Source organism: Xiphophorus hellerii, chromosome 6 (assembly GCF_003331165.1).
Source record: "Xiphophorus hellerii strain 12219 chromosome 6, Xiphophorus_hellerii-4.1, whole genome shotgun sequence".
Lineage (NCBI taxonomy): Eukaryota > Metazoa > Chordata > Actinopteri > Cyprinodontiformes > Poeciliidae > Xiphophorus > Xiphophorus hellerii.
The window spans coordinates 28721613-28734282 of record NC_045677.1 but is presented as its reverse complement, the minus strand read 5'-3'; the positions used below and the strand labels follow the sequence as shown (position 1 = coordinate 28734282).

Genomic DNA, 12670 nt, shown 5'->3' with positions numbered 1-12670 from the left:
TTTGAAGACCTTTTACTGCTTATGTACTTTGTACTGTTAAAAGTTCAGCTTAATTTTTTTTTTTTTTTTTTGGATTTGTAAGTTTTGGATGTTGATTGGATGTCAATCAACTGTACTGCTAAAGTTTATCTTACAAACCAGCACAATAAATTTTCACCAGTTTTGTTGTATTTAGTGAATATAAATGCAGGCGGATCTCCGGTTATATCTGGTTACAACATATAATGGCACAAGTAAAAACTTTTGTTGCACAAATGTAGGACAGCTGACTGACACCATATTTTGTTTAAAATTGTAAATGTGAAGTGGCAGGTTGACCTCTGATGACCTCTGGAAACATTTGTTAATATCTTTAGAATTATCGCAGCACAAAATACATTTTTTGCTGCACAAACATTTGACGCCTGTTTTCACAGGAAGAAGCTTCACTGACGTTTTCACCTTTTCTTGTTTTCTTCTGTTGTGTTGGGACGGATTCTCGTGTTGCTGTGGTGAACGTTTCTCCTGTTCTCCTGGATGTTAACTTCTCTCTGCGTCGCGCCTCATTTGTAAAACTGGATGTTGCCTCTTTTGTTTCCCTGAAAGCATTCTGCAGATAAATACTTCCTCGCTGACGTAAATGATACTTTCTCGGGGTGGAGCAGCGCAGCCTGCGTGAAGGAAGGATTACCGGAGCGGAGTCCATGCATCAGCTGGCTGCAGCTGATTTACTGCAGCGGGGCAGGATGGCGCGTTCACTGCAGCCTGTAAATTCGGGCTGCGCTCGCCTCCGCCGTGAGGAATCAAACGTGTTTTTACAGCCACACCCACAGAGCTAAACAAACTTCACCTTTCCTCTTTTATTCCTGCTTTCTGCGGGAATAAAACGATGTTATAACAACGTTGTAACATTTACAGGAGAGCATTCAGGCTGAGCTGCACTTAAAAAACTAAATCTTACCAAGAATTTTGGTCTAGTTTCTCATACTTACATCTTAGTACACCTAGGATTAGTGTTGGGCTAAAATAGGACAAAACTAACTCACAAGTAACTTCTTAGTAAGATATAGAAGTCTTTAAAGTTATAATTCTTGAATATTGGTTCAATATGTTTTATAAGAAAAATAGTCTGGCTCTGTAACTAGCATTAAGAAATTATTTACTAAAACAAGCTCCCATATCTTGATGAAAAGTTGCTTGCAAGTTAGTTTTGTCTTATTTCAAGATATTTTCACTCGAAACTAGAAATACTTGGTCAGATTTTGTGTTTTTGCACAGACTGAGCTGAATACTGAGCAGTTACTAACAATAAAACAGAACCAACATGTTCACTGCATCAGCAGAGGTTCTGAGATATTTACTCAGTTAGCCCGCGTTCTGCAAACTGTCCACAAGGTCAGCACGTGTTAATGGGAACATCTGTGAGGTTCAACACTGATGTTGGGCGGGAACGCCAACTTTAATTTGCCGCTAAGGTGTTCTGCTGGGTTTCAGGAGACCAGTTCTTTTATAAATGTCTGTAGGTGCTGGATGTGATTCACCTGATTCACTAACTGGAACTGGATCCAGTTAGTTGGAGCTTCCTGTTATTTTCCAGTTGAAAACAGTAAAATAAAGAAACTGACCCATTTAAAACATTTCATCTTCTGATTAGCTGAGAGGTCTTTAATTACATTTTTAAGAATAATAAGTGGGATTCTGTGGAAGTAAAACTGAATGTTTTTATTAAATTAGGACCATTGAGGCGCCATGATGAATGTTTTGTGCTGAATATAATGTTTGCTGTTGGTGCGGTATTTGTGTGATTTCTTTACTGTGATGTTTTGGACCGGGACGCGGAGCTGAAATGAGCGAGGCGTGTTGTTCACGAGTCGCTGTGCTGCGTTCACGTTCTGTAAATCTGATTTATGAGATCTGATCTAATCTGCAGCAGTCATCATCACACCGCGCCGACCTGCTAATCACCGCGTTGCTCCTGACAACACATTGGGAACATATTGGTGAACATCTCACCTCTGATGGACAGCGATCTGAAGCTGCAGCACCCGCCCCCCCCCTCCCCCACCTGCTGCTGCTTCACTGAAAATCCAATTCACACATGCAGCCGCAGCCAGGCGGCCGTCCTGGCAGCGCCGCACAGAAAACTGTCAGACTGGAGGAGAAAAGTGTCGACGGTTCTCCTGCCAAGTGGCTCCGTGTGTCGGAACGCCGCTCCTCTTCCTCTGAACAGATTACTGTAGCAAACAGATTTCTGTTCTGGTTCGGTTTCTGCTGACGGCGCTGAAATGGTTTCTGGTTAATACGGTAAAAAGCGCTGATCAGTACCAGCGATTTAAAATGAAATAATACTGAAAAAATCAGGTTCCACATTCACAGAGAAGTTAAATCCAACCCATAAGTGATGAATATCCACCTAACTGGTCTAATTCTGACCTTTTCACTCTGAAAAAGTCTGATCTGTCCCACTTCCCATGTAGAACTAAATAATATCCTGTCATGTTGCGATTTATCCGACTTTTACATCATTGACTTGAGACATACGTCATAATGCACCAGCAGAAGCCAGACGGTAAATCTGACTGTAAAAAAGGCAGGAAATGATGAAAGCAGTCTGAGTCAGTGAACGCATCTCATCCTCTCAGCTTTGACTCCACATCCAAACAGGTTTTCCTCCTGACGCTGCACTCAACGCTCTTCTTCTGCGCGCCGCTTTGGGCCGCAAACTGTCCACCCTGAAGTCTGATTGCGGTTGAATTTAATTAGTAGAATGAACATCACAGGGAAAAAAACTTATTTAGATCCGTTAAATCCCTTCATTATTCTAATGCAGCGCTCTCTTCAATAATATGTAAAACGTTTACAGGGTTTCAATACTTTGTCAGCGGACTGCAGGATTATGTTTTAAAGCAGATTCTTGAATGTTTGTCACGTTTTCTGCTCACTAATTAAAGTTCTTTTTTTTTTTTTTGCTAAGGACGGGATGTGAGACTAACGAGCGTTAATCGGGCCGATAGCAGGAATTGGATCTGATGCTCTGTGTGTTTCTGGCTGCTGGAACATTTTGTTTTAACGCTGCTAATTACTGAAACCCGATGCTGTGTAAAGCTCGTCCTGGCAGCAGCTCGCTGGTTCCGTATGTCACTGGACCCGTTCAGAGGCGGACCGGGTCGGGATGGAAAACAAAAACCAACAAGTAAAAAGTGAAGACAGCAAACAACTCGATGAGCTTCAGCTGCTGCACAGAGTGTCTGCAAACATCCCGGCGATGAGTTACTGTCGTCATGTTGGGGTTAAGCAGCGGCCCGGTCCGATGGCGGCGCTGAGGTCCAGTTAATCAGTCACGGTCCTCTGCTGCTCCGAGCCGCAGAACAAATCCTCCGTTTGGCAGCGCAGAGGCTTCCTGCTCCTCTCGGCCTCACATTTCTATAGAGCTGTAATCAGACTCTAACCGCAGCTCTTCCTCCGGAGTTCATCTATAAAACATGAGAACAGCCGCCGAGCAGGAGGGTCACTGATAGAGATTAAATATTTACACACCCAGCGGCTGATCTCTGATTTTTGATCTCATTATCCTGCAGGTGTGACTTTACACCTTTAAATCTTCACTACAACATGACACAATAACAAATAATCTGAACGTGAGGAAATTTATGGATCAATTTCTCATATTTTCGAGAAAAACATTGGATATTCTCTGATGTCAAAAGTTGAAAATATGCAAGAAAAATAATAATTTTTCATGATTAAAGGCATAAATTTACTAAATTACCGCAAAGTTTTTCTGAGAGTCGGATGTTGGTAGCTCTGTTGTCTTGTAGCTGGAAGGTCCTGGGTTCAAATCCCAGCCTGGGGTCTTTCTGTTCTCCCTGTTCATGCATTGGTTCTCTCCTGGTACTCCAACTTCCTCCCATGTTCAACAATCAGTTTAGAGCTGCAGGGATGAGCGGGTTTAGACGATTAATGGATGCACGTTCTCTGACAGTAAAAGTCAGAAGTTTACATGAAAAAACATCTTATTTGTCAAGAAGTCTCAAAGTGGTAGATTTACTTGGTTTCCACCAGGCACCAGTGCTAACCACTTTAAATCCTAGTTTTAAAACTAACTAAACCCCAAATCAACTGTTTTTCTGCATATAAAATTTAAATTGGTCCTTAAGGGTTCTATCTTTATGTTTCTAAGCAAATTGTAACATTTTCATGTAAAGTTGTTTACGTTAATACTTTGTCCCAAAATTGTCTCAGGGCTGCCCCCTCTGGGTTGAAAGCAGGTAGTGCAGCTGAATTTTCCTGTTACCGTTGACGTCACACGTCGGTTCAGGTAGAAAACCTTCTCACTCAGTTAGCTACACTTTAAGAGTGATGGTGGATCTCCTTTCATTTCCAAACCACAGCTGCTTTTTCCCAAACAGGAAAACTTTAAAACTTTCCTGCAACTGACAGAGTAGTGCTGCAGCAGCAACAGGTGTGGGAGGGGCAATATTGTGCTACCTTATGTGGAAACTCCAGTCACTCCCACTCTCTGTTGCCTTAACGGGAGTTTAAACCTCAGGAACTACGAATGTGGAAACCAACGAAGAAGAAGTGTAACCATTGCTCTGAGAGGCTTTCTGTCTGTGTGTGTCCAGTGCAAAGCTGCTGCAGCTGCTGCAGCTGCGTCTGCATGCAGCCATGGAGGATGAAGTTGCTCCTCCTGGATTTTCCTTTCGCAGGCGGCCATTTTCCCCTGAGGCCTGGAGCGCTGCATTACGGTGTGCCACTGTGTCGTTGTGACTCCCGGGACGCCGTCAGCGCTGATTTAATTTCTGAGGCCCTCCTCCCCCCCTGAAGGCCTGCTCTCCTCCCACGGCGACAGAAATGAAAAGCCTCTAAGCTGCGGCAGCTGTGGCGGCATCCGTGATGTTTTGGAAAAGATCAGCGGCGGTTGGCCATAAAGGGCATCAGCATGGAGACCGCCGGTGCGCTCATTAGGGGAAATGCCAGTGATGTGAATGTTTTTAACAAGGCCTCATTAAAGGCGCTAAGCCAGGAAGAGGCTTGTCAACAGCTGCATGGAAAATAATTAGCAAGGGTTAATAATAGTAATTATTATGCTGCTGCTTTCAATTCAAACCAGGCTGGCGTAGCGGCACACTGCGCCACAGAATATAACGGCTTATGTTTGTTTGGTGACGTCATTTTCAAAGTTAAAACACAACTGATTGTTTTTTTATTTTGATGGATATAGAATCTATATGCAAATCATGAATAACTCAGTTTCTGTAACATTATTAAGTAACTACATATATATCAACACCGAAATGATAGAAAACAAGGGAATAAGCATAAAAAACACCAAATAGAGTTTAAATGAAAAAATATACAAACATTTTTAAAAAGTCTTAAATTCGTGTATCTAAACGTAGAAACGTAGAACCTGAAAGTGTTTTAAATCCATTAAAATGTAAGTTGGCCTTAAATATGTTTTAAGTTTTGTTGTGACTTTTTAGTCTCATTTAGTTTATTTTTTTTGATGGACTTTTCTGTCAGGCTAACATTTCAGTCGCACTCAGACATCTTCGTTCTGTTTGATCGAGGCTACCCCTAATTAGCTGCTAATATACCATCGCTAGCTAGCTAGCTTTTTGTAATTGCAAATTTATCAACAGTTGGCTCACTTCTGTTACCAACCCATATCTTAGCTCTACTACTTTATAAAATATGCAGTTTCCTTTTGTACATTTCTGTTGTCATATAAGTCTTAAATTTAATTCATAATGGTCTTAAAAAGGTCTTAAAAATCCTTAAATTTGAGTTGGTGAAAGCTGAGAACTCCTGCTGAACCACATATTTTCATTTCTGGGGTTTTCTCCCTGTAAAGTGATTTGTTGCTGATCAGGAATCCTTCAGAGTTTTACCGACTTCTGATTCCTTCATCTTCAACAGTCAGGGTTTTTTTTTGTCAATGCAGAGAAAAAGTTACACATATTTTCTGTTCAGCTTGTTGAATATTAATTAAACCAAATTAATATTAAATGCAATTAAATATATAATTTAGATCTTTTTAATAACTGATGGGTAAAAAATGTATTATAATGGGATTTTTTGACTTTGTCAGTCAAAAGTCTGGAATTTCTGATACAAACGCAACAAAGTGGAACCAATCAGATGTTCAGAATTACAGGCTGACCAATCAGAATCCAAGGATGTTCAACCAATAACCTCTGGACTGAAATATTCAAATTTAAATAGGAAATGATGTCATATGTAACAGCGACAAGGTTAATTACACTAATGGAAGGTCATTAATTAAAAACAGACGATATGAAATGTGTCTGATTTGAACTGAAGATTTCTAGTTTGTTTAGTTTGTGCAGTGAAAACAGCAGATTCTGTTATTAATCTGGTATTTTCATATTTACCGCTGTGCTGCTGATCGGGTCTCAGTCGGTGTTTCTGGATGTTTGTGTCCAGCAGGTACATTTGTGTGCAGCGCTGCAACCAGCTGCGGGAAAAGCCGGTAATAAAATGTCAACCCGCGCTCCGTGGAGCATCATCATGCTGTTGAGAGCAGCAGAAATCAGAAAATCCCTCTTCATGCTCCATTTTTCCCACTCCAAATGTGCTCTTAGTGCGGCGGTTTGACTGCAGAGCTGCTCGCTCTCCGGTGGAGGACACAACTGTCTCTTTGAGGTTTTTATCTGCTGTGACACCATTCTGCCTCCAGTCCAAAAGCACTTTCTCCTTCCTGGAAAAAAACAGAAAATAAAATCAGAGCGCCAGCAGGGGAGCAACGAAACCCTGTTTGATCAACATCACTTTGATCTGATTCAGGCTAATCAGCCTCATGCAGGAAACACCCAGCTGGAATCTCACCGTTAGCAGATTGATTTTGATATAATAAATAAAATCCTCCTCTCATATTCAAGGTGATTAAACTCAGACAATAACTTGTTTATGATGTTGTAGCTTGTTTTATCTAACCGACTTGATCCCACTTTGCTTGTGAGTCGAAACAGACGAGGACAAAAGATGTTCAAAAGTGAAAAAAAAAAATGATTTAGTGTCAAAGAATAGTTAACAAAACGATAAGGGTTAATAGAGGAGCCATGTTGGATGACTTCCTGGAGGCGGAGCTTCAGAAAGAGCAGGAGCTTTTAAAGAGGCAGAGGCCCAATTTCAATTAAATTATTTTAATTATTAAATTACATAGTGAAATTTATTTTAAGTCATATTTGTTATATAGCATTTTTATAACTGAAGGTAACATAGTTCCTTGATTGTGTTATGAAATGGCACTTTGTGTCTGGAAAACACATTAATAAATTGTGCAGCTATTAGAAAATATGTCTAAATAAAATATCTTATGTATAATATTATCTGTAACTAAAAATGTAAACTATGAAACAATAATTAAAGGTGCTGGTGGTTGGAGCATCCACCACAGTTCTCACCCAATTCACAACTCAATTCGCTTTGCACTAATTGATAAAAGTTATTTTTACTTTTCTGGCATTAAATAACTATTTCAGCTCATTGGAGCAGAAAGAAATAACAGATCTGTGGGTCCAGTTTTGCAGCCCCATCAGAACCCTGTGAGCTCAGTGATTGGTCCAAACGTTTCCTCCTGGGTTTCTGCGCTTCATGTAGAAAAATAAAAACAATCTTCCTATAGAAACAGAAACAAACGGAGGGCAGATGCTCTGGACCTGTTCAGACTCGTCCCTGACTAGGAACAGTTGTTCCTCAGGGTGGGGCGTTTCGGTGCTGCAGGTCATCTGAGCACCACTGTGTGTGACTGAAGCTCCAGCTCACCTGCTCCAAGGTTTGCATCATGTGAAGCTGCGGCAGGCAGGAAGTCCCTCCTGTTGCACGCCGTTGCATCATCTGGCCTCCCTCTGAAGGCTGCTCCTCACTGAGCGCTCAGATAAAAGCTGCTCCTCACTGAGCGCTCAGATAAAAGCCCTCCGTCATGTTTCAGAGCAGGCAGGCGTGCGGCCTTGCTTTTCTGACTCACTCTGTGTTTTATTTAAATGTGACACGTTTCCTTCAGAGGAATCTGACAGTCACATCTCATTTATTTACACAAGAAAACAAATTTCACATCCTTTGATTCAGTGACATATTGTTCCATTTCTGCTGCTGTTAGATTCATTTCCATTACTCTCAGTCAACAAGAAGGTTTAACTCTTAACACACATTAAACAAATCATAAATCATCATTAGTTGGACGCTCATTTAACCAGTGACCTGCTTGTTCTTCCGGCTGCTTCCTGATGTCGGATCTGCTTTCAGACCGCGTTCCGGTCGCGGCTCGGCTGGCCGCTGGCGTTTCATCGTCACCTGTTTGCCAAACGGACACAAGTTCAGGTCTACAACTGCATTCCTGGTTCTAGAACTGGAATCTCTCTCTCCACCTGAAGCCAACTGTTGAGCCACAGAACCGGCCCGAGGTTCTGCTCCTGCTCCCAGAACAGAATCACATCATGAGCCTCTGAATAATTCAGATTTGGCTGCAGGAAGTCGGACAGATGAGTCGTTGTGAAGTAAAAACCAGAGCTGACAGTTAGCAGGACGTCAGAGTGATGAGTCCTGTCCAGCGTCTCTGACAGCTGCTTCACTTCTGCATCACTAACAGAAAGTCTGACGGACTTTCTGTTAGCTCTTTCTGTTACTGAATAAATACAGAAGATTCAGCAGCTACGAAACAACCTAACCGAACTCTAAAGCGATTCATCTGGAAGGGGAACAAATCAGATTTTCTGGGTCGAACAGATTGGAATGGCTGTGAAAATGTGGATTCAGGTCGGATTTCCCAGCTATGTGAACGTAGCTTCACATCCTCTGGTCACTTTCAAGGACTGCGTTGCTTCTCTGCTGTTGATATGAATTTGAAAAATGGCGTCGATTATTTTCTGCTTGCTCTGCTAATATCTCTGACCACATGGCCAATCAGAGAGCAGCAACAGAAACACTGAGCGCTAAAACAAATGAATGAATTACCTGAGCCTAGTGGCTGAATGTCGATGAGTGGCTGAATGTCGATGAGTGGCTGAATGTCGATGAGTGGCTGAATGCCGATGAGTGGCTGAATGCCGATGAGTGGCTGAATGCCGATGAGTGGCTGAATGCCGATGAGTGGCTGAATGGGACGGGTGGCTCTAAAAGTCGAGTCCTGGTGTTTGGCGCTCCGTCCGGTAGGATGATGACACTGCAGAAGCGTTTTTAACGTGACTTCCTGTGTTCCAGGTGGCGGCGCAGGCCGTGCTCTTCATGTGCATGAACACCGCTGGGATCTTCATCAGCTACCTGTCCGACCGGGCCCAGCGCCAGGCCTTCCTCGAGACGCGGCGCTGCATCGAAGCTCGTCTCAGACTCGAGACTGAGAACCAGAGACAGGTCAGTGTGTGGAGGCCTGCTGACACGATGCTGAAAACATGAAATAAATCAGTCCTGAACATCCAGAACCAGAACCAGAACCAGCATGAAGGACTGAAACTCCCAATGAGAAGAGGAGCAGAGCAGAGGAACCTGCAGGGAAAAGCTTTTCCCACACAGAGCAGAACATTCAGTCTGTTGCAGCAGTTTGGTTTTAAGCTTAATGTTTATTTTTCAATTATTAATCGAATGTGGTAAGAGGAGAAAACTATAAATATATCGCTGCACTTTACTTTACTGTATGGCTAGCTCGCTGTTACTGTCTCTTACTCTGCAGTTATGGAGTCTCAGTGTCTGGGATCATCAGCGCCCCCTGCCATGAGGCCAGAGAACTGCCTGCCTCACCTCGAAGGCTCAACTCCCAGCTGCGCTTCCGATCATTTAAATGGGAAAATGCGAAAATCAGCGATTTTGAAGAAAAAATCATCATAATTAGTTAAGCTAAATGAAAAATAGGCACTTTAGAGTACAAACCACAGGGTGAAAATAGCGAGATAAATTATTTTATCATTATATATTATTTTTCCATAATGACAGGTGAGGTTCTGCCTCACCTGTCTCCCCTGACTGCACGTTACTGGAGTGCGGCGCTTTCTGAAGAGCAAAGTGTCAAAGATTGGATGTGCCTCCAAAATGGTTTTTAATGGGACTGTATTTATCCCCGTCTGACTGGAAGAAACGGTAAACACTGGCCTCCGTATTACCGGACATGTTTCTACTTCCTGTTGTTGTGTGTGAGGTTCGGTTTGGGCGTTAAAAGAAGCAAAGCGGATGGAGTGTTTCAGCGACAGGACGGAGAGACTTCCAGGAGAAAAACATGAACGCATCATCGATACGAAGCTGTCAGGGACAGTTAGCATCTGACCAATAACAACACACACACACACACACACACACGCAAACAGGCTGAGTCACATCAGCAAACACACACACGGCTGATAGTGAGCTTTGTTTACACCGCGGCTGTGAGGCGGCGGCGCAGAAAGCTTTTAGCGGCCTCATGTTTCCTGGAAGGCCGGGCTGTGATGAGTCGGGGCGCCGCCTGCAGCACAACACCTCCACATGGACCAATCAGAGCCCAGCATCCCTGACTGCCAGCGGCGTGTTTTCAGGCCAGATCTGAGGACTAACTGAGCTCCTCTTTGTTTTTCTGGCGCTGTGGGAGATTACTGAGCTGCAGGAGGAGGAAACGCAGCGGCGTTACTGGATCATCTGCTGAATCAGCTTCCTGTCAGCTCTGTCATGGCTACACATTCACTTTATCAGCGGAGTTTTACTTTTTATCTCCATGTCACGCTTAGAGTGAAAACTTACGGTTAATAAAAAAATGCAGACAAGAGAGAGAGAAGCAGAAGTCAATAAGCTGGGCTGCCATGAAGAGAGCAGGCTGACTTCTGCTACTGCTTACAGGTTGCTATGGCAACAGACCTCCATCCATCCATTTCAAAGGTTGTGGGTTCGACTCCAGCTTCCTCCTGCTACATATCGTTTAAGCATTTGAATTTATTGTAGATTTTATCTTTTTTTTTTTTTTGAGGAGTCAAAGGTAAAAGTTCAAAGCGGAAAAGAAACTTTTCCTAGCTTGTGAAGCACGGTGGTGGCAGCATCATTCTGTGGGATTTTACTTACCTGAGAATGGCCTAACCAAAGCTCTGATCTGAACCCGATTGGTCGTCTTTCACTGGATCTGCACCAGGCTGGTACAGCAGTGGCAGCATCATGCTGTGGATTCCCAGTTTTAGTTTTATTCAGAGCAAACAGGTTTTGATTTTTATTTTGATGCAACTTAACGACCATTTAAGCAGATATTAGTGAGGATATAAGATTTATATTTGAGCCTAAAGCCACGATAAATTAAACTTGTGCACATAATCCCTGTTTATAATAATAATAATCATCATTATCTTCATTCCACCCTCATTTAATAACAAAGTTTGGTTTAAAACTCAAAGTCTGGTTTAAAGCTCAGCCTGTCTGAGGCTGCTCTCCCCCAGCAGCCAGGCGTTCAGGAGGTCAGCGACCTGCTGGAGTAAATGCTGCCATGATTTGTTTTTGTTTATAGAAATAGATTTAGATTCTGCAGCAGCACAGCTCCTCCATCTGTGTGAAATAAAAACCTGTAAATTAAAGTGCCAGGGACTCAGCGGGTCCAGAGAAATAAGAAACGCAAATAAAATTTAAATGAGACTGGAAAACGCACCGAGAGTGAATAATGCAGCGCCGGGCCGTAGACTTGATCAGAGACGATATCTATGATTTATTCCATCATAGTCAAAGTTTATGCAAAGCCATATTCAGACCTCTGGTTCACCGCAGGAGCTACCAATATAACCTCTGCTGAGTCAGAGCAATATCTTATAAAAAATACAGTTTCACACTTTCTTAATTAATAAAAAATATCTGAATTCAATCAAAATGAAAGTCGAACACAATGAGACTGACGTTACGCAGGAGCCAGGTTGTTTTGTTGAGAAGGAAACCGGTGAACTGAACTCTTAAAGGTCAAAGGTTAAAGGTTCGGTGTTCACTTTAATGTGTAGCTCAGTAAAAATGCCAGAAATAATTCTTAGTGAGTTTTAACTCTTGGTTGTGCCATTCTGTGCTTAGCCTTCAGTCTTTCAGGGATTGTTAGAAAAAAGAAATAAATCTGTAGATTTTAAGCTGAATGGTGAAACAAATGAGCTCAGTCCTGATCGATGGTTTCCAGTACGAGAAAAAGAGTAACTGGTGTAATCAAATCACGATGTCCAGACACAGCAGAAATAAATTTGCTTAATGAAAAAATATGTATTTTGCAAAACTGCAGTAGAGACTTTTTTTGCATCAAACGAATCACATGATCATCAGCCGGATGTTACTACTGGTGGAAACGTCAAAGAAGACGACAGGAAGTGGTGGGATGATGGTTTGTTTTTGATTTTTCAGAACTCACAGCATCTCAGTTCAGAAAATGTTGCTTCATTCCAACATGTTGAATCCAAAGCTCTAAAATAAAATGGCCAACTACAGTTTCCCCAAACCGCAGCATACGTAGACGCTCCCAAGGAGGCGGGGCTTGTCACTCCAACGCCTGAATAAGACGCCAACGTCTCCTCTGATGGGCTGACAGATGAGCGCCACCATGACTGAAATATGAATATATCTCATAAACTGTTTACGTCTGTCACTGCCATGATTTTTAATGATTTACTGCGTGAACAAACTTATTCACGTGTGATTTTAATCCAATTTCTTATTTAATGGAAACAACAATTTCGGAATTGTGTTTGCAGAATAA

General features: G+C 42.3%; 1 protein-coding gene across 2 annotated transcripts in view; it reads left to right on the top strand.

Moving 5' to 3' along the window:
• The window catches only part of adcy8 (adenylate cyclase 8 (brain)), a 73328-nt gene that overhangs the window by 15478 nt on the left and 45180 nt on the right, over positions 1-12670 (top strand). For both annotated transcript variants that reach the window (XM_032564390.1, XM_032564389.1), the window contains exon 2: positions 9205-9354. In XM_032564390.1, the coding sequence (XP_032420281.1) occupies positions 9205-9354 (150 nt within the window). The remainder of the gene's footprint in view (positions 1-9204; positions 9355-12670) is intronic.